This window comes from Ahaetulla prasina, chromosome 1 (assembly GCF_028640845.1).
Source record: "Ahaetulla prasina isolate Xishuangbanna chromosome 1, ASM2864084v1, whole genome shotgun sequence".
NCBI lineage: Eukaryota > Metazoa > Chordata > Lepidosauria > Squamata > Colubridae > Ahaetulla > Ahaetulla prasina.
This window is the reverse complement of record NC_080539.1, coordinates 292587611-292609064: the sequence shown is the minus strand read 5'-3', so window position 1 is coordinate 292609064 and position 21454 is coordinate 292587611. Positions and strand designations below refer to the sequence as shown.

The 21454-nt window shown below is 35.6% G+C and overlaps 1 protein-coding gene across 1 annotated transcript in view; it reads right to left on the bottom strand.

The window, feature by feature from the left end:
* The window catches only part of EXT2 (exostosin glycosyltransferase 2), a 91629-nt gene that overhangs the window by 49217 nt on the left and 20958 nt on the right, over nucleotides 1–21454 (bottom strand). The window contains exon 7 of the mRNA XM_058161706.1: nucleotides 18665–18758. Coding sequence (XP_058017689.1) covers nucleotides 18665–18758 — 94 coding nt within the window. The remainder of the gene's footprint in view (nucleotides 1–18664; nucleotides 18759–21454) is intronic.

The following is a 21454-nucleotide window of genomic DNA, read 5'->3' as shown; positions in this document are numbered from 1 at the left end:
CTGCCATTAACAGTACCCAATATTTAAACAATCTAAATATTATAAAATACATTCTCAGACTTGAATTAAGTTTGCTGAGTATAAGTCTTCCAGATTAATATTTTTGGATGGCTTTTTAGTTTGTCTATGCAGGCTTTGGAATCAATTAAATGTTTAAATTGGCTACTTTGAAATAATTATAACAGATACATAATTAAAGATAAAGCTCTCTACTATTGTCTGTAAACATAAATACAAAGAGCCCAACACTTCCTTCTACAAAGATGTATCTAAAAAAAATAATAGTAATTCTCAGCTTAGAAACCAACCAAATATACTATTTCTATAAAGAATTTAACACAACTATGCTTCTCAACCTACCCTTACTCAAGCCACTGTGGTTAGACCTTTTGTTTTTAAATTTTAATACTGAGCTAAATTAATGGAAAGTATACTACATTGTATATATTGGAACTCGGTTCCAAGTCTTTTTAATCAAAGTTTTTTATTTTAAAAAAACTCTTTTTTCTTTCCCAAGGGATATGTCTGGACATATCACAATGTCTCCTAGGAATTTGGAAAGAGATGGAAGTCTCCTAAATAAATTATTTTTAAAAAATTCTACCAGTCTTCTTTTCACATGATTCTAATGGCCAGATGTTGCTCATATCATTTTCATGTGGAAAAAGTTGAACAAGTGGGCATTAAAACTATTCTTAAGGCCTTTCCATTTTAAGTATATTAAACAGTACTGTTGCCAATATTTAGCAAGTTTATATACCATACTTACTCTAGTACAGAATTCATTATTGCAATGTATTTAATCTAGATCATCTGATCTTAAAATTAATTCGATGTAAAAAACAAAATCTGTTATTATCATTTTTTTTCAGTTTCGAATTTACAAGGATCACAAAGTTCTTAGTTCAAAATCATTGTATGACCTTTCTAATATTTGTCATCCGGGACCACTTTCTATGGCTTCTTCATGAGTTGCTGAAATACATCTGGCTCACTGATATGACTCCCAGTGGTGACATTAAGATGGAAAAATAAAATGCTTTATTACATTAATTTTGCTAAAAATCAACAAACTATTTTCTTCTTTTTGGATTTTTATTCAAATGGATAACAATAAATAGGCAAATATCTACTAGTTGTATTTGTTTATGCATACAGCAGTGTTAAGACTGATCCATATATTTATGTAAGGACATACAGTCATTCACAAATTTAAGATGTAAAAGAATAAATCTGTACTCCTGAAAAATAAAAATTCTTCTGAATATGTCTTCTTTCTTCTGAGGGAATTCCTGGTGATAATATAAAGGGTCCATCTTCTCCTTGTCCAATGTTTGTGCTTTCCTAGTCATATAAACTCTACATAATTTAGAAGTAGAAAATATTGAGGAGTATTGAATGTATGCTTTTGTTTTGTTTCATTTTGTTTGTTTTACTGTTTTGTATTTTACTCCCTATGATAAAACAATTGATGATGATGGTGGTGGTGGAACAACTATGGCAAAGGAAGCTAGGGTAGTACCAATAGTAATAGGCGCCATGGGTGCAATTCCAAAAAAACTGGAGCACCACTTGAACACCATTGGCATTGACAAATTCGCCATCAGTCAATTGCAGAAGGTGGCTTTACTTGGAACAGTGCCCATCCTGCGACGATATGTGTAACACCGTCAAACATCCAGATTTGCCTATCCCAGGTCCTTGGTAAGCACTCGATAGGTGGACAGAGATGCCAAACCTAGTCTGAACATCTGGCTGACTCTGCTATTATTATTATTATTATTATTATTATTATTATTATTATTATTATTATTAATAATAATAACAACAACAACAATAATAATAATAATCGCACAGTCGGCCAGATGTTCAGACTGGGTTTGGCATTTTTTCCTACCTATCAAGTCCTTATCAACCATCAGCACCAATCAATGATATTTGTGATACATTTTTAAATGTTCAGTTGACTGAGTTTCTTGTTTAAAGGAGGAGGAGGAGGAGAAATATTGAAGAGTTTGTGAGAAATTAAACTCATGTGATGTTTAATTCCTTAATGCCCATTTGTCTCAAACAGCCAAGGCAAAAAAAGTTGACAAAATCCAAGACAGTTGCTGCATTTTCATTTCTCTCGTTCTAAATAAAAGTATAAAATGCAGTATTAGCTGTTAACTAAAAACTATGCTGGGCTACTAAGGAATTGTCAGCTCAGACAGAATACCAAGTATTATACTGACTCCTCAGCACAATATATCAGAAATTATTGGTCACCAGAATTGATTTAGTCACTAATCTGCCATTGTTATTTCTACAAAAGTAGCTTCTAGATGGATTTAGAATAACAAAAAGAAAATGATGATATAAATTCACTCATTCTTTCTTTCTGCTTGCACTGTTTGTTTAGGATTATATACTAATATTTTGATTTTGTTCCTTCAAGTCCCAAGTCTGAAGATCTGGCTGTTTCCCCAGGCATTTGGGCTAGGAGGTTAAACAAGCTGTATTGCTGATATGGCTTTTTATCACTGAGATGTAATGATTTACCTCGGGCACTGTGAGTTTTTGGTTGTAGCTATGGTTTTAATCCTTGCATGTCACCCAGAATCAATGTCATGAGACAGGTGGCCTTTATGAATCACTGAAATAAAGAAATAAGTCAGACTTGACTCTTAGAAGCCACATAGACAGACCTTATTCAGATTATTTGTATTAGAACTATAGATAGTCCTCGCTTACTTACATCTTGTTTGGTGGCCATTCAAACTTACAATGACATTGAAAATAGAAACTTATGACCTATTCCTTATCTCCATGGTCATAAAACAAGGATCAAGTATTTTCAGGCCTTCAGAACAAACTGATGAACTAAATAAACAAATGCCCTGACTGAAAGATCTCACAAACAAAATTCCTCACCATCCAGTCAGAGCTGAAGAAGCCAATATCTTCAAAGAAAAACAAGGAAGTCCAGCTGCCTCTTGAAAAAGCATCTTTGGGACATGGAATTCCATGCACTTACCTGAAAACAGTGTTCAAGAACAACTGGATAGAACAATGTGGACTACATCATTAAGAAATCAGGGAGCCAATAAATAACCCAATCCCCCCAAATTCTAGAACTTATTTTGACTAAGTGTTCCACCAACCTCAAATTACATTAGTTATCTTACAAAGCCAAATCCACACAGTATATTCACATTGCCCAAAATTACTGCAAATATAATTATGGATGAGGAAGCAATATTCCATATTGCCCACAACTGCGCAGTCTATCTGTTACAATATGATTGCCAACTGAACAAAAAGGTGAAAAGGGTTCAGCTACATTTTTTGACAGGTGATGGACAGCTCCTGAAATAGAAAGCAATAGGTTTCTAGTCTCGAGAGTATCACTTTCAAATATATCAATGTTCTAAGGGTGGATCAGTTTTCCCTGTTGTAGACATCCTGCTGAGAGGTGAAGTCCCAAGAAAAATATAGGAATCCGGCAGCAAGTCTTTGAGGTGCCAGGAACCAACAGAGGTTCAAAGACAAGGCTGGTCAGTGGGTAGCACCTCCAAGCACCATAGAGGTTAAAGGTTAGTAAAGCAGGAGCCACTGTCCAATAAAACAGTGTTTAAAAAACCTACTTGGCAGATAAATTGAGGATCTGCTTACACCTTTCCCAGCTTTCTTAGCTGCATACTGATGCTTCCCACTGTGATATAGTACAATGTCCCTAGCATCTACCTTAGTTACAAGCTGCCTGACTCTAGACGTGGGCAGTTTAAATGTGGCTGGAAACTTTTAATCAGTTTCCAACATCATAAATAAATAAATAAGCACCTACTGTCACAAAATTGATTTATCACTAAACTAACAAAATAGAAGATTTCCCATGGGGAGAGAGACAAAGCAAATTCACTGGCTTAATACACATAGACCTCCATGTCCTTCTTACTTCTGACAATCTCTTATGCTGATGATTGTTTGAGCTGTTCTTTATTCTATTCTAATAAACAAATACTTTACATTTTACAAATTGCTTAGCTTCACTGTCCTATAAAACAGTTCCATTATCTATTGTCATCTATTATGAGAATTCTATTCTTTAAAACTAGAGTATTGATCATAGTAGTACAGGAACATTTCACATCCTCAGTGATGCTCTTGCATATGTCATGAAATAGGATTAGGTCCAATTTCTGCTAATTCTAGAATTCAGATCTGAAGGTCTCTAAATCTGTCTCAGAGGGAAACCATATTAATTTGATTCACAGAAACCTCAAGAAGATTAATGCTTACTTTTCTCTCATTCAGGCTAAACCTATCCAGCACTTTCAACACTTCCCTTAATTGTTTTTTTAATAGTTCATTATTATCTGCACTACTCTTTTCTATAGATTTATTTATCTATTTACTTATTTTTTACATTTCTGAACCACCCATCTCCCTCAGAAAGGGACTCTGAGCAATGTACAATAAAATATTAAAATATAAAAACACCATATAAAAGTTAAAAATTTAAAATTTAGAAAGTGGCAAGGATTATTGAATCCTGTTAAAAAATAATTAAAAAGACAAAGGGAGGGTTCTCAGGGCACCAACCAGCCCCATGGCTAGTTGCATGGTCTCCATGCAAGGCCAACCCCATCCAAGACCAAAGATGATAAAACTCCTGGATACAGAGAGGCCAACCCACTTCAGCTGACCTGGGGTCAGCTGATATCTATTGTTCCCCATCCAGGCCACAGCCTCCAGGCACCATGAAACAGCATCACTCACTTCACCCATGATGGAATTATATAACTGGGTATCATCAGCATACTGCTGATACCTCACCCTGTGGTGATGGATGATCTCACCCAGCAGTTTCATGCAGATGTTAAAAAGTAGCAGAGACAACTCTGAGCATTGTGGAGCTTATCTTTAACCACTTATCTTATCCTTGTCCATGTAAGTTTGATATCAGAATTGGACAAAAAATTGCAGATGTGACCTGAACAACACAATGCAGAATGCTCTATCTTTCTAGAAGACAGTTGTTTAATAGATCTGTTAAAAAGGCATCCAAATTAATGCCTAAGATTCTACAATTTCACTTAATCTTCCTAGTAAGTGGCAGCTATCAGAACTATTTTCCAATACAGAACTATTTTCTTGCTGCTAAGAATCTTTTAGAATGGGAAAAATTGGTTTCTGCTTCATATATTTGATAAGCTGGGGAAAAAAAAGTCAAGGCCTGACATTAATGAAGAAAGAATTCTAGAAAGGCAGCCTAAAAGGATTAATCAGGTTAAATGTTCAAGTTACACAGGCTAAAATACTACAAATGGCAGATGGATAAACATGCTTTTCAATGTAATAAGAATTCTAAAATGTCTCCAGAGAGAAACATGTTTTTTTCAGGACAAAAGATGGATGGTTAAAAGTCAAATATACTAATTAAAAACCATTTAAAGACCTAGAATTTGCTCATAATGATTTTTTAAATTATATTTTTAGAATCAGGGATCAAATACATTGTAGTCTGACTAGCGGTAAATCCTGTTATTACATGCAGGATAAAAGAAAGTATGGTATGCAGCCCTATTAGACAGTTTTCCCTTCAGACCTGAGTCATATTTGCTCACAATCTACCTAGTACGATTTTTTTTCCTTGAGTTTAAAAACAAGAGATTTCTCATGCCTGTGCACATTGCCTGGAGCCAGTAATAGCTTATATAGCTGTCAGCAAACTGATAAGAGCCAAAATTACTCCACAGAGTCCTCTTTAAAGAAGAGCCAAAAGCAGCCCATTAAATTAAAAGGGGGAAGAGTCACAGAAACCAGTCACTCATGCTGTTAATGTAGCATTAAAAACAAATACATATGTTATTTACTCCAGCAAATGTATGATTTGACCTGGATCTTGAAGCCCACTTGGAGGTCAAAGTTGAAGCATTTGGAAAAGTAAAAATTCTCCTTTTTAGGTTTTTTTTCTGAATGAAAAGGTTAGAAAAGCACTAACTTCACTCTCCATTTTGGTAAATGGTAAATGAGAGTGGCATGACAACAATAACAACAGCAAAGATGGCGGAGAAGGGGGAAAATGGAATTATTTTCCCATTAAAGCCCAGAGCTTGTTTTGCTCATTGCACAATAATATGGTAAGATGGCTACCAGAAAATAAGATTCAACTGCCCCACTCCCCCCCAAAAAATCAAATAAATGTTATTACAATGGCATGGAATGTTATCAAAACAGGTATTCACATTGTGGGGGGAAAGCCATGTTGATCTCCGATGGCAAATCAGGATCTGGCTGTACCTTTTCCATCTAAACAATTTTATTAAAAAGCACAAGCTTATGTGAGAAACAGCTCACTTCATTAGATGCTTGATGAAATAATAGTATGTTTTCCATCATCTGCTTGAGCCTGTCAACATCTCTGAACAGATAAGAGTACTGTGGGATGCACATAGGAGGAAAGTCTTTCTGTATTACACACCTTTGTGTTCTTATCCCAGTTTAGCAAATGAAAACCAAGATGTTAACAAATATCAGCAACTTACATGGAAGGTAAATACATTTTCATTTATTTCAATTTAAATCTAACATTTATCTCTCTTTCCAGATTAAAAATCAGGCAAAAACCTATCAAAAATAACACAGGTGGCCATGTTTCAGTATTGCAGAATACATTACGCCCATAAATTAGATACTGCTGAAAAATGATGACTCAGGGAAGAAAAGATACAACCTAGAAATCAAGAAGCACTCCTGATTCTGTCTTCAAATCTAATTTTATACTGAGGGAGTCTTTATGTATATCATTTCTGTTATTAGGCATTTGGGAACCAGAAATCACTACCAAACCATTGCAAATTGCCCAGCGGTCTAGCAGTATTACCTGAACTAGCTTCTGTCCATCCTGATCTACAGATACACTTCCACCCCAAAAGCTTCTGGCTCCCCAATAAATTACTGTAATTCAAAATAATAAAGACTAACATGTCTCTAAAGACTAACATTCCTCTTTATGCTCCTTGACTCTTTTGAGACTTAATCACTTCATATTATATATCTCTAGGAGCCTGTTATCAACTCCTTCTTTCTGCAGCTGTTCTCTAATATTTTCATGTGTGGTAACTCTTCATGTTATCTTTCTCTCCATGTATAGGAGTTCTCAGACTCTATTCTCTGCTCACTATTGATGAATGACTTCAAGTCTAATGATTCCCTGAACCACCCACACAGAAACTATACCAGTTTTCTTTCAGTAATGCTGGTTTGATTTTACTATTATGTTTTTTTCCTCATAGTCAGTCTGTAATTCACTTTTGTTGCTTTCCCCTTTAAAATGATAAAACAATACATTTCTGTTCTTTTGGCAAAGCTTTTAACTCATTTCCTGTTACCTCTTACTTTATGCCATTCTTTTTTCCCCCTCTTATGTTCTGTTGTCATGTTCTGGTGTCCTCTAAATTCCTTCTCAAAATGCACCCATTTCAAGAAAACATCAGTGAAAACTCGTAATTCCTATTCTTTGATGGGAATTCAGTCTATACTAAAGCCTACACTTGGAACAGACCTTTGTTTTGTCATACTAGGTTCAAACAACCTGGTGCTCAGACACACAATTGGGCATCCTGACAACTTGCTGGTGGCACCAGACTCTTCAGCCATCCAACATTTTAAAAAATTTAATGAATGAAATATCATAGGAAAATGCCATGCCTCAAAATAAAGCCGTAGCCTTCCACACCATAATTATGCGCAATAATTTCTTTAGGCCCCACAGGGCTTCAGAGAGCCAGGTTTTTGGGGACCAGCACACCTGCTATATGATTACTTTGTGAGCAGAGAAGTATCCCATAGCAAAAAATGTTCTCATTATATCTAGTTCATGCTCAAATCCCAAATCTGCTCCTTGTCCAAAAAAGTTGTCTACCTGTCTTTCAGCTATAAAACACAATACATACCAATAGTATTATATAAATAAAAATGAACTATGGACAGTTCTTAAACCAAAGAACATCTTTATTTATTCTTTTTAAAATAAATGTGAAAAGAAATATGTAAGAACCATCCATCAGAAAGATAGCTCTCCAAAAACAAAACGGGACCAAATTTGATATGGGAGGAAAAAAATAGGCAAAAGCAGGGCTACGTGTTTTCCTAACTAGTTTTCCTAGATTGCTATTTTAAGAAGGAATAAATATTAGAATAGAAAAACAAATAAAGATTGTATTAAGATTTTATTTTTATTCTTTCTTACCTTCTATCTTGATCTTTTATTTTTACAAAAGTCAAACAATGATTATGGGATAACCATCACGACTAAGCATAGCTTTATAGGACTACTTCAGGCCTAAACGAGAGTTTAGTTTTCAGGCTCCATGTGGATTTAACATAAGGGAGGGCAAGTTGGAGAAGAATGCTTACTAAGGGGCTTTTGTAGAAATCAGACTGGCTATAGAGCTTCTTAACAGACAAGGGGTGGTCTTGAAATATCCATGTGTTCAGCCAGCGTTCTTTAACTTTCTTAAATTCAATTGGCTCTTGCCTCTTCCAAGCAGCAAGTCTGCTGAGGCTAGATAAAGCCAGAAGAAGCCTCTGGTTTCTGTAAAACTAGAAGAAGGAGCTTTGTTTGAGGGAATTGGGGGGCGGGCAGAAGAAGGACATTTACACTCTTCAAGCACACATGGTCACCATATTTTTATTCTTTTAAAGGCATAAATGCATGGATTAAGCCTGAACACAAATCACATTGCAGAATTAGTGGTGGAGTATTGGGTAGATTTAGATCAAGTAGATTAGTAATTAAATTTCCAAGTAGATTTGCATGACTAAATGTTTAGTTTATTTGAAAATCTGAAATTGTAGGACTTGCTTAACATTTCAGTTCAAGTCAGAGATCAAGGAAAAGGAAAAGAAAATCTTCCACCTTTCACATTCCAACACCACAAAATATTTCAAATCACAAAATATCACAGATTCTCATCTCTGGTTTATAGATTTCAGAAGTGTTTTTTGGCTTCTCTCAGAAGTGTGGTCACATTGAATAAAGTTTGCTTCTAAAAAACTCAAGTCCACCCATGAGAAAATACTGCACACCAATCTTAACAGCAATGATTAGTTCCAATACAGTATGGAATGCATTTTTTCTCAGCAGCAGAAACTCATATATCTATCCAAAAGCATTTTGCCAGTAGTTTTTCTGGTGGATTATTTAATGTTTTTTCATTAAAGGGTTTTTGTTTATGAGACACAACCATTTAAAATATATAAAGCAAACAATTTTAACAAAAATAGTACAGTTTAGAAATTATTTCAATATTAGAACTAATATGTTTTAATGTATGAACTATAGAAATTTAATGTAGTAGTCATCAACTAGTCAAGAAAGTGCTTAAATTAGAATATATCTCAGTGCAAATAACTCACTTCTAATTTCAGACTTTTCTCAGGCATTTTATAGCCACAAAAAGCTGCTTTAAATCTATGTTACTCTACATGGTTGCAGTACAAATATTACAAACATGCACATACATATGTTTGAACGTATTCTAATATTACACTATATAAAGGTAAAGGTTCCCTTCGCACATACGTGCTAGCCGTTCCCGAGTCTAGGGGGCGGTGCTCATCTCCGTTTCAAAGCCAAAGAGCCAGCGCTGTCCAAAGCCGTCTCCATGGTCATGTAGCTGGCATGATTCAATGCCAAAGGTGCACGGAACACTGTTACCTTCCTACCAAAGATGGTCCCTATTTTTCTACTTGCATTTTTTTTACATGCTTTCAAACTGCTAGGTTGGCAGAAGCTGGGACAAGTAACGGGAGCTCACCCCGTTATGCAGCACTAGGGATTCGAACCGCTGAACTGCCGACCTTTCGATTGATAAGCTAAGGATCTTACCCACTAAGCCACTGCGTCCCACTACACTAGGGGTGGAAACTGATCAAGAAAAGAAGCAACTTAGAACTAAGGAGAAATTTCCTGACAGTTAGAACAATTAATAAGTGGAACGACTTGCCTGCAGAAGTTGTGAACGCTCCAACACTGGAAATTTTTAAGAAAATGTTGGATAACCATCTGTCTGAGATGGTGTAGGGTTTCCTGCCTGGGCAGGGGGTTGGACTAGAAGGCCTCCAAGGTCCCTTCCAACTCTGTTGTTATTATTATTATTACTATATGTGTATTATCAAATACTATTTTCTAATAGAATATCAAACTGGTTTTAGATTATGACACTTCAAACACAAAGGGATGTATGTTACATTTAACTTTCCCAAATCATACAGTAGTACCATGAACAGTATTATTAAGGCAAGATGGGCAGCAAACAGACTAACTGACTAACTCTGTAAGTGCAGGGAGCACATTAAAAAATGAGATTAAATATAAAGAAGAACAAACCAGTGACAAACAGCACCAACCTTAGAATTGACAATGAAGATACTGAAATGTTGGATGACTTATGCCTTATTACCCCAACCAAAAAGGGTAAAGGAGCCAGCAATCAAGTAATATGAATATGCTGCAGGCTAGCACTTCGTTAGAGTAGCCATGAAGGCTTTAGAAAAAATATTTAGATGCTAAAATGTCCTTGTATATACAAGGATCAGAATTATGTAGGCAGTGGTTCTTCCTGTGTTTTCAGTGTTCAAAACCTAAACTATTAATATAGTGGTTCACTACAACTTCCCACATAAAACTCACTGCTTGTTCAAATTAATTATTATGGTTGATCACAGTCAGCCAGATAGTTATTAATATTATGATTCATCAGTCAGTCAGAAATTTAGAATGAATCTGGCATTTTTTTCTACCTATCAAGTCTTTCCCAAGGACCTGGAATAGGCAGGTGTCGTTTGATGGTGTTTTAAGTGTATCGTCTCAGGATGCAAACTGTAAAGCTGCCTTTTGCAATTGACTGGTGATTTTGTCAATACCGAAGGTGTTCAAGTAATGCTCTAGTTGTTTTGGGATTGCACCCAAGGTGCCTATTACTATTGGTATTATCTTTGCTTTCTTTTGCCAGAGTCATAATATTCTTATTTGCAGGTTTTTGTATTTTCTAATTTTCTCCAGTTCTTTCTCTTCTGTTGACTCCAGATACTATAATTGTTCTGACTTAGGCTTCCCCAAAAAGCACAAAGCAGAATCCTGACTCCGACAAAACCCCTTTTATTAAACAAACAGTGAATTCCTCTCATTCACCTTCAGCAAAGTCTTTCAAGGGAGAATTTAATCACAGACCTTATCTGGCTTCGAGAGCTGCCAGGCCGATATCTTCGAAACTTGGCAAAGAGTCTTGGAGAGTCACAAACCAGTTAGGCAAACTAATTGTCTCCTGCAAACTCTACTCCCCTTTCAGTCCTCTTTTGTTCCCTCTGGGAAGGGCCATTCATCACCCACCTGTAGCCTTACTCCCAAGTCCACCCTTGTTCTTTAGCTGTTCCCTTCGTCTGGCAACTCTCTGCATGCTCACACCGGGAACAGGCTCCATCTGTTCATCTGCTTCACTGATGTCTGACTCTAAAGGCAGCTGATAACTGGCATCCGACCTTGGCCCCTCTCTACCTCCAATGCAGAGCCCTCATCAGAACCTTCCCCACACTCCAGGATGGGCCTATGTTCCTCCCCAACCTCCTCACTGTCTGAATCTGCTGCCAGCTCCGTAGGCCACAACAATAATGTCCACAAGCCAAATTTTTTTGTCTTTCTTATCAAGAATTGTAAGTCCATGGTGCTACAAGTTTCTCTATTTGAATTCTTATTATTATGGCCAGTTATCATAATGGCTGGTCACACAGTCAACCAGATATTTACAATGGATTTTTATCCACCTATCAAAAAACCTGGGATAGGCCAATGTTTTGTTTGATGGTGTTAAAGGTATTTTGCAGGATTTTAAATTTTTAATCCACTTTTTATATATAGCTCAAGGCAGTGAACACACTCAATACTTCTGCTTCCTTTTTCCCCACAACAATAAAAAAAAAGCAGAACATGGAAATATAAATAAGTTATAATATGCGTGAATTTCATGCCCGTACATGCAGACTTTTGCTATCCTTCAACTGAGCAGCAAAACAAAGCAATCTCTGGAGACAACTATGCTTAGCTGTGGTTTCCTACTTTATTTTGCTTCTTGCACAATTGAGGAGTAAAGCAGAAGCAAGGGGCTGAAAATAATTACATAAACTTGTGCAAATAATTGTGTTCTAAGCAAGAAACTATTTGCTTACAGCCATTTACAAATAGTCATGAAAATAATGTCATAAATATTAAATATTACATTACAGTAAATGAACCAGAAAAATCTAAAATAATGAATAATAGAGTTGGAAGGGACTTTGGAAGTCTTCTAATCCAACTCCCTACTCAAGCAGGAAACCCTAGACTATTTCAGACAAATGGTTGTCCAATCTCTTCTTAAAAAAACCCCGTCATGGAGCACCCACATGCTCTGGAGGCAACTTATTTCACTGATTAATTGTTCTAACTATAAAGAATGTTTCCTTAGTTGTAGGTTGGTTCTCTTCTTAATTAGTTTCCATCAATTGCTGCAGGGATGAAATTTTGATGCAATTCAAAAATTCTTCAGCCACATTTGATGTTTCTTTTGAAGCTGTATCTGGACATTAAACACATTATATTAGTTTTAAAAATAGTTCAGAAAGTGGGGATACAAGTATAGTTGACATCAAATCATATAGTGGACAAACGATATAGAAGAAAATATTCTGAAACTACAGGAAAGAATAATTTTCTCTAAGGGTTCTCACCCCATCAAATAATAGTATCTTTGCTTCTTACCAACCCCGAGTATTAGGTTTAAGTTATGAATTGTCTCAACTCAGTTTCTAAAGCTTTATAGCCTATTTTTTTGTTTAACCATGGATGCTTCCACAACAGCAAGATAGTATAACTCCTCTAAGACAAGTATGAAAGGAAAGAACAGACTCCAGCAAGGATCTGCAGTCAATAACCTACAGAACCATAACACTTCCTTTGTTATCCTCACCTCATCCACTTCATATTAGATAGAAAACAAGTATGTTTTTAACCTCTGTGTCAAGGGCCATCTTTAACCAATCATTTAGTTCCATAGCAAAAAAGAAAGAAAAGAGAAAGAAAAAATGAACAGCTGCTGAGCAGGTGGTAGAAGTTTTCACACATCTTCACACAAATTAAGCATCTGTATCCACGGACTACTTTTCCATTCAATATCTATGCTGGACACAATTTTTCTGAATATGTATTTCTTAACAAATATCAAATAACTTTATGTCACTTCTAAGATTCCTTAATATAAGATGCCTTAATATAAAATCTTATTGATAAATAAAACTGATCATAAATGAAATGTGTGCATTCTGTGCGTAAGTTACAGATATGTTTAGCAAACCAATATATTTTATATACTGTTACATAAAATATAGAATATTTTATATATATATATGTTTTCTGAGGTCTTCGCGGGTGTTTGTATGTAGATCTTTGGTTATTCGGGTTTTCTCCCGCGTAAAATTGGAAGTGTCTTGGCGAAGTGTCTTGGCGACGTTTCGACGAAGTCTCATTCGTCATCTTCAGGCTTCAGCTTCGTGCTTCTGGGAGCATTGCTGAAGGCTGAAGATGACGAATGAGACTTCGTCGAAACGTCGCCAAGACACTTCCAATTTTACGCGGGAGAAAACCTGAATAACCAAAGACCTATACATATACATACATACATACATACATACATACATACATACATATATATAATATTATATATTATGCATTATAAAATGTGAATACTTATTCTAGAAAAAAATACAATGCATTCTAACTAACAAGCATCCAAAGATATGTTTTTGGCTTTACTGATATATTCACACACACACACACACACACACACACACACACACAAAATATACCAGGAGTCCAAATGAAAATAGACTCAATTGCAGTAAAACCTTCGTTTAATGGCTCATTCATGGGAAGGGATTATCAATTAAATCCAAAATCTGTTAAATATGAATTTAAGTAATTTATGTCAGCTTAGCCAATTGCATAACTGTATCACTGACATAAAAGGTTTTGTTTTCAATAAATATTCAATAATAGATTCACCCTTGATTTAATGGATTCTAGTTAATTAAGTAACAGTGGGATGATATTGTATCTGAAGTTTGTTAAATCAAATTTCAGTTAACCCACTACTTTATATTATTAACACAACAAAGATATGGGGATTTAATTTTTTTAATTAATACCGGAGATTTTGAATTAGATTAAAAAATATATTAGTAATAATCCGAGAACATCCAGAGATACAAATATTAATTTCCAGATAAGTTAAACAACATTAAAAACAAATTCATGAGTTTTTTGTTACACTAAAATAGTCACATTCTGAGGGTTTTTTTTATAATGTGTGTCAAGTCAACTGACACTGATTATACTCTGCTCTAGAATTTATCCTAATAATTTATCCTTTTCAGAAAAAGCAAATTATTAGCATATATTGATTTAGAAAAAAGGTAAAATAAATAAGATTCTTTACTGACTAAATAACTAAGCTGACTAATAATCCATTTTTAAAATACCACATAATGAAACTGTAAGCATTATATACCAAAATACAAGTAAAAGAGATATTATATTTAAGCTACTGAAAAGGATGTAAAACTCACTGATATTTTAAGAAAACCTAGCATTAATTAGCATTAATTTTTAGGACAATATTTAATATTTAAATATTTAAACCTATATATATAAATAAGTTTTTAAGAATATACCCTTATTTGCAGCTTCAACTAGTAAATATATCCTGCAAAGTAAAATGAAATTAAAAAATTAATTGAACAATACAGTATTATGAATATTTGCCCTCCTAGAATGCTGCAAAAAAAAAAAAGCAACCGATTGATTCAAAGATCAACATTTGCAATTTTGTACCCATTAATGAGTATACAAATAAAGAAATTACGCTGTTAAATCCTAACAGTTTTGAACAAAAGTTTCAGACTGAAAGAAGAGTTCAGCAGAAAAACAAATTACATGTGGAAGGTGAGGAATCTCATTGTTATAAAGAGTGCTCAAAAAATGGACTCACACAGGTCTGGAATAGCCTATGTTGGAATTGACAGGGTGGGGGTTGATTAGATGAACCATTGGATGAACCATTGGAGCCCTTCCAATTCTACAATTCTGTGATTTCAGAACACTGACAGATGTGGCTCTAATTTCATTTCTACATTTTTGCCAGATGTTGCATCCTCAATAGACTAAAAGAAAAGAAACAGGGAAGGGAAGTATCTATAAACATAATTACAAATTTAAGGATATGTATTTACAGTTCTATGCATTACTCTCGCAGGGTATGTATAATATGTAATAGTATAATAAAAAAGTAAAGTGCTAAATAATATGGATACCTGATCACATTAAGATCAACTCTTCTTTGCTATTTTCAATAGTACTCAGAAGTTAACCATTTCTAGCACAACTGTAGTGTTTAACTAACCCATCTCCAAATAGAGAGTCTACCAAAGGCTATGAAAATCATAATGAATCAAGGGAGCAGAGACCTCTTCTGGCTATTTGTCATATTGGCAAAAACTCATAGCAAAACAAAAACCTCAGTGGGATCTCTCTTACAGATTTAAGTAATCTAATTACCTCATAAATAATCCAAGTCCACATTAGGTTCCAGGACTGCCTCATGTCAATTGACTTGAACAGGAAAACTATTACCTCTTCATAAATTTGGCCCTCACGTTACAGTATGAGTTTTCCTGATATTTATGCTTGATTTCATATACTTTAATATCCTCCTTGTAACCTTGATTACATTCCCTAGACACATTTATTTTTATAATGAATAGGTCTGATACATTGATTCCTCATTAAAGTTCTTTAAAACAAGTTCCAGGCTTTGTTTTTCCAAAGAAATTTTGAGCATTCAACTGATCTACAGTTCAAAACAGAAGGTTCACATTTTAAAACTAATGCTGGATTCTAAAAAAAAAAAAACTTGTTTTAAAGTTCCAACAGACTTTATCTCTGAACTTCAAATAACAGTTCTCCTGAATCACGTGCATTTATCATTTATTGGTGGCGCAGTGGTTAGAATGCAATTTTGAAGTATTGCAGGCTAAGTCTGCCCACTGCCAGAAGTTCCATCCTGACTGGCTCAAGATTGACTTGGCTTTCCATCCTTTCGAGTTCGGTAAAATGTGGACCCAGACTGTTTGGGGCAATATGCTGACACTGTAAACCACTTAGCGATGGATGAAAAGCACTATGAAGCAGGATATAAATTTAAGTGCTATTGCTATTTACCCAATTTTCCTTTTATCTACATTTTTAGATAATTAGTCAGAGTTCTCTTCCTCTTATCATTGAACACTTAATATAGACAATAATGACTATCGTAAGAACATGTCTGCATAAATATAGAAGATAAACAGACAAGCAGGTATCTCACTGCTCCCAGAATTCGGATAGCACATAATGGCAGTCCCAGTGGTGAAATGTAAAATTTGTTACTGTGGGCGTGGCTTGGTGGGGGTAATGTGACTAGGTGGGCGTGGCTAACTTTTTTTTACATTTAAAAGCATTGTTTCTACAGCCACTTTATGCAGACATTGTAGAAAAAATGCTTTTAAAAGGCTCTGACGATCCCAGCTGAGTTGCCTGATCGTCAGTGGTTTTTCTTTTCTTTTAAAAGCATTTTTTTTTTGCCTTTAAAAGAAAAAAAAAAGCCTCTGACGATCAGGCAACTCAGCTGGGATCATCAGAGCCGTCAGCCGAAGAGGTTGTAAAAAAATGCTTTTAAAAGCTTCTCACAATCCCAGCTGAGCCACGCGATCATCAGAGGCTTTTTTTTTTATTTTTAAAAGCATTTTTTGGTTCAAGAAAAAATGCTTTTAAAAGTAAAAATACCTCTGATGATCGCACAGCTCACCTGGGCATGGGGGGGCCCCAGGGATTTTTGCTACTGGTTCTCCGAACCACCCGTCACCATCACTACCGGATCAGGTGATCCGGTCCAAGCCGGGAGCATTTCACCCCTGGGCAGTCCCCAGGTTAAGGACGTTTGACTTATGGACAACTTGTACTTATGAAAGGATTTCAATTACTAAAAACTAAGAATTGTATTCTCTTCCTTCAAGCTGATAATGTACTGAAGCTGTATGATGTTTTTATGAAACACTGAAGCAGAATATTTTTAATGCACACTCTGTTTTCAGCAGTTAATGAAAGGAAGCAGAATGCTATCTGCCATTGTTAGTAATAAGCAACCCATTCATAATTTCAAGTTACAACTTAATAAAATTTCAATTTAAAGACAGATTTAGGAATGCATCTCATTCTTAATCTGAGACTGCCTGCATATTAAAATGCTGGCTTCCATTTTGTAATGTAGACTATGGCTATCACCTTAAAAGCATCTGTGAAGTGTTATGCATGTCATTTATTTATTTATTTAATCTTTTATTCATTCATTTACTATGCTAACAAAGCTACAGTTTGTTTTACATAATCTATAAATAAAGTATGTAAAATAATCTTCCGCATGACAAGATTCAAATATACAGACCAACATTTATTTAGGTGTCTGTGCTATCATTCTTTCCCAGATGAGTCCATAGTTATAGGAGTTATGGAGAGCAAGTTTGGTGTAGTGGTTAAGATCCTGGCCTAGAAACCAGGAGATTTGGAGTTATAGTCCCACTTTAGGTATAAAAGTCAGCTTGATTACCTTGGGCCAGTCACTCTCTCTCAATCCAACCCATCTAACAGGTTTGTTGTTGTGAAGAAAATAGGAGGCAGGAATATTAGGTATATTTGCCCCCTTGAGTTATTTTTTGAAAAAGGATAAAAATATAATAATAATTTACAGGAGGAGAGCAGAGCGAAGTAATGTGACCAAGGTCTCAAAGTAAAGCTTGACTCCTCGTGACTTTATGAGTATATCCATGTAGTTTTCTTGACAATAATATGGAAAAGAATTCCTATCATTTTCTTTTTACATGTTAGCTTTACATTTTCCAACTACTTTTAGAAGTCTCATCTGAGCACTAACTGGATCCCCAATATGTTTTGCTCATAGTTCAAACAGATAAGTCAGTACAAAAACAAAGAAACAAAGTCCATTAAAAATCACCATCATTATTAAGCTAAACAATAATCAAATTAAAAACAGTATTGTCATAGGTTATAATATTATTTTGCAATGTTCTGTGACCTGGACAAATGAGGTAACTTGCATAAATGTGCCAAAAATAAAATTAAGAGAAGAAAAGAAAAGGCTATGTATGAAAGGGAGCAATTACATTTAATGAATAAATGGAATAAACAAATAAATACATTAATGAAAATCATTCAGAACTCCCATAAGCAAGTAATCAAATGTCTTTTTTATTCGTTCTAATTCATTTACCATTTCATATCATTCATTTCATTTTACAAAAGAAGTATAGAATATTATGTTTGTGTAATCTCAGTGTATCTATATTGCATAATTTACCAATAGGAAATGCTGTGCACCTCCTTTGAAGAAACCGCTAACATTCAGAAATGAGCAAAACATTTTAACATTTACCCCATATTATGTTATCCAACATATATGACCACATTAGACTAATAGCAAATCAATGATTTATATTACACCTCTTTCTGCATATTAACAAATATTAATTGTACCTGTCTCTGCATCTCTTCAATCTGCCGCTGGGGTATGCTCTGTAGGATACTGTACAGCTCAGGCATCTTCTCCTCAGGTATCATCACAGAAGCTCTAAATGTAGATATAGGACAAGAAAAAGAGGAAATACTTTGAAAACCTAAGCCATCCCAAGGTCATAGTTAACGTCAGACAAATTAAGAATGGTCTAGATCCAGACATGGTCTGTTCTGAATGAAAGGGTCCCTTCCATTTACAGCAGTGTTTCTCAAGCAAACGACTTTAAGATAGGTGAAATTCATTCAACTCCCAAAATTCCCTATGCCATCTTAAAGTTGCTTGAGAAACCCTGATTTATAGCAGGATTCAGTAGAGTTGCAGGAGATACAACAAAAAGGGCCCTTGAGTTTCAACTTTGAAACAGGTGGGGGAGAATTGGCAAAATCTATCTTCTTTCATTTATTGAAATGACTTGAATCAAATTCCTCCACAGAAGTGTTTGTACTGAAGGGAGAAATTCAAGATCCAATAGAAGATCCATGTAGTTAATTAACTAACAGAAATGGGGAAAGTTACTTTTTATGGAATTAAATTGATAAAACCAGAGACTGGAGGTGCTTCAATCTGTGTCCTCAGGGTCACCTGAGGAGAGCTCCTGATTCCTGTAATCTGCAATTTTTTTCTCTCTGGAAATCCATTCCTACTCCCACACCACATCCTATCAGAGCTGAAGAAGCTTCTTGGATAAGAAGCGAAACGTCTTCGAAAGAAAATATAAGGAAGTCTACTTGCCTCCTGAAAAAGCACCTTTGAGACAACCATGGCCTGGATGACTGAGAATCTCTACAGACTATTCTATGAATGGGACAGCTATTTTAGGGGGTTTGTATATGAGCTAAAACATGCATGTTTAATCTAAATATGGAACAAAGCTGAACTGTTTTGTTCCAGACACCAGCAGAGCCATGGTTATTCTGAGGTGAAGTGCTTTTGATTACTGTTGTTGTTGTTAGTTGCAAAGTCGTGTCCGACCCATCGTGACCCCATGGACAACTTTTCTCTAGGCCTTCCTGTCCTCTACCATCCCCTAACTGCTTCTATGACTCCATCCAGCCACTTCATTCTCTGCCGTCCCCTTCTTCTTTTGCCCTCAATCGTTCCCAGCATTAGGCTCTTCTCCAGTGAGTCCTTCCTTCTCATTTAGTGGCCAAAGTATTTCAGTTTTGTGCTTTTGATAGGAGCAGGTAAAAGCCAAGGACATCAGTAGCAATAGCAGTTAAGGTGAGAAAAGAATGTGAAGACACTGGGAAGAGGAGGAACACAGTGAGAGCTGCTGAGAGGAGATGATAAGAGAGGGGTAGCATGTACACACCATAAAATCATTATTCTTATTTTATGGAGTGAGCAGAGCAAAGCTGGCACATATCATCCTTGTAAATTTCATGCTGGCTGAAACCCATAATTTCGATTTTGCTTCTGCTGAACCATAACCATTCCAGAAGTTTGACAGAACTTCTGGTACAGAATGTATTTGTTTTGAATGTCAAAACATTTTCTATTTCATGTAGACCCTAATGTTTTTGTACCTGCTTAACATAACAAAGGAGAAAGCCTAGAATACAACATTTTCTTTGTTTTAACTACGTTGATGAAAATTAGTTTTCAGGATCTAGATGGTGTAATGGAGAATTCCAAAAACATAACTTCCTTTTTTCTACTATACTAGGTGACAAGATAGCTCAGTGGTTAAGACACTGAGCTTGTCGATCAGAAAGGTTGGCAGTTCGGCAGTTCGAATCCCTAGTACAGGTCTCCTGCGTGAGCAGGGGGTTGGACCAGATGACCTCCAAGGTCCCTTTCAACTCTGTTACTGTTACTGTTACCATTGATGATTTTTTCTGTTTAACATTACATTTTGCTTTCATGCATCTCTTAATCACAGAAAAAATGAACTTCCAGGAATTCCCTAGCATTTTTGGATTTAGCTTGGTCTAGGATGCTTAGTTTCCCAGCTGAAACTATGGTTGAGTCCACATGCTGTAAGATTATGAAGTTTTCATCCAATCTTCTGAGTGCTAGTTGGTGTTAATGGATTCCTCTGCTAATCTTCTGAATATCTGTCCTACATAGTTAGCTGTTATAGTCCTGACACTCTACGTTGTAGAAAGTGGTGAAATCTGAACCGCTTTGCTACTGATTCACTGGCCGTGCATGCGCGCTGTGTGCCAGTGAACCGGTAGGAGGGGGGGAGGGGAATCAGGTAAGTAAGTTCTACTTACCTTCCCAAGGGGGGAAGGAGGAATCAGCTGTGGCGCGCAATCTTGGGAACCTTTTTAAAAACTTTTTTAAAGCACTTTTTACTACCGGTTCGGGTGAATAGGTAGTAAAAAATGCTTTCAAAAAGTAAAAAAAAAAAAGTTTTTTACAATCATAGCTGTGCTACACGATTGTTGGGACTTTTTTTTTTTTTTTACTTTTTAAAGCATTTTTAACTATTGGTTCTGGAGAACCAGTAGTAAAAAATGCTTAAAAAGTAAAAAAAAAAAAAAAAAAAAGGTCCGAAGATCACACATTGCTCAGCTGATTGTCGGAACTTTTTTTTTTTACTACCGATTCAGTGAATCAGTAGCATTTTTACCTACCGGTTCGGGAGAACCGGCCTGAACCAGTAGCATTTCACCCGATTGCAGATGACTCCTGCTTTTTGTTCTTGAGCTATTTAATCTTTTGGTTTACTTAAAATCTTTTGGAGGGTTTTAGTTGGTTTGTATTGTACAGTGATGATGTTTGGTTGTAATAGTCTGTTGGCT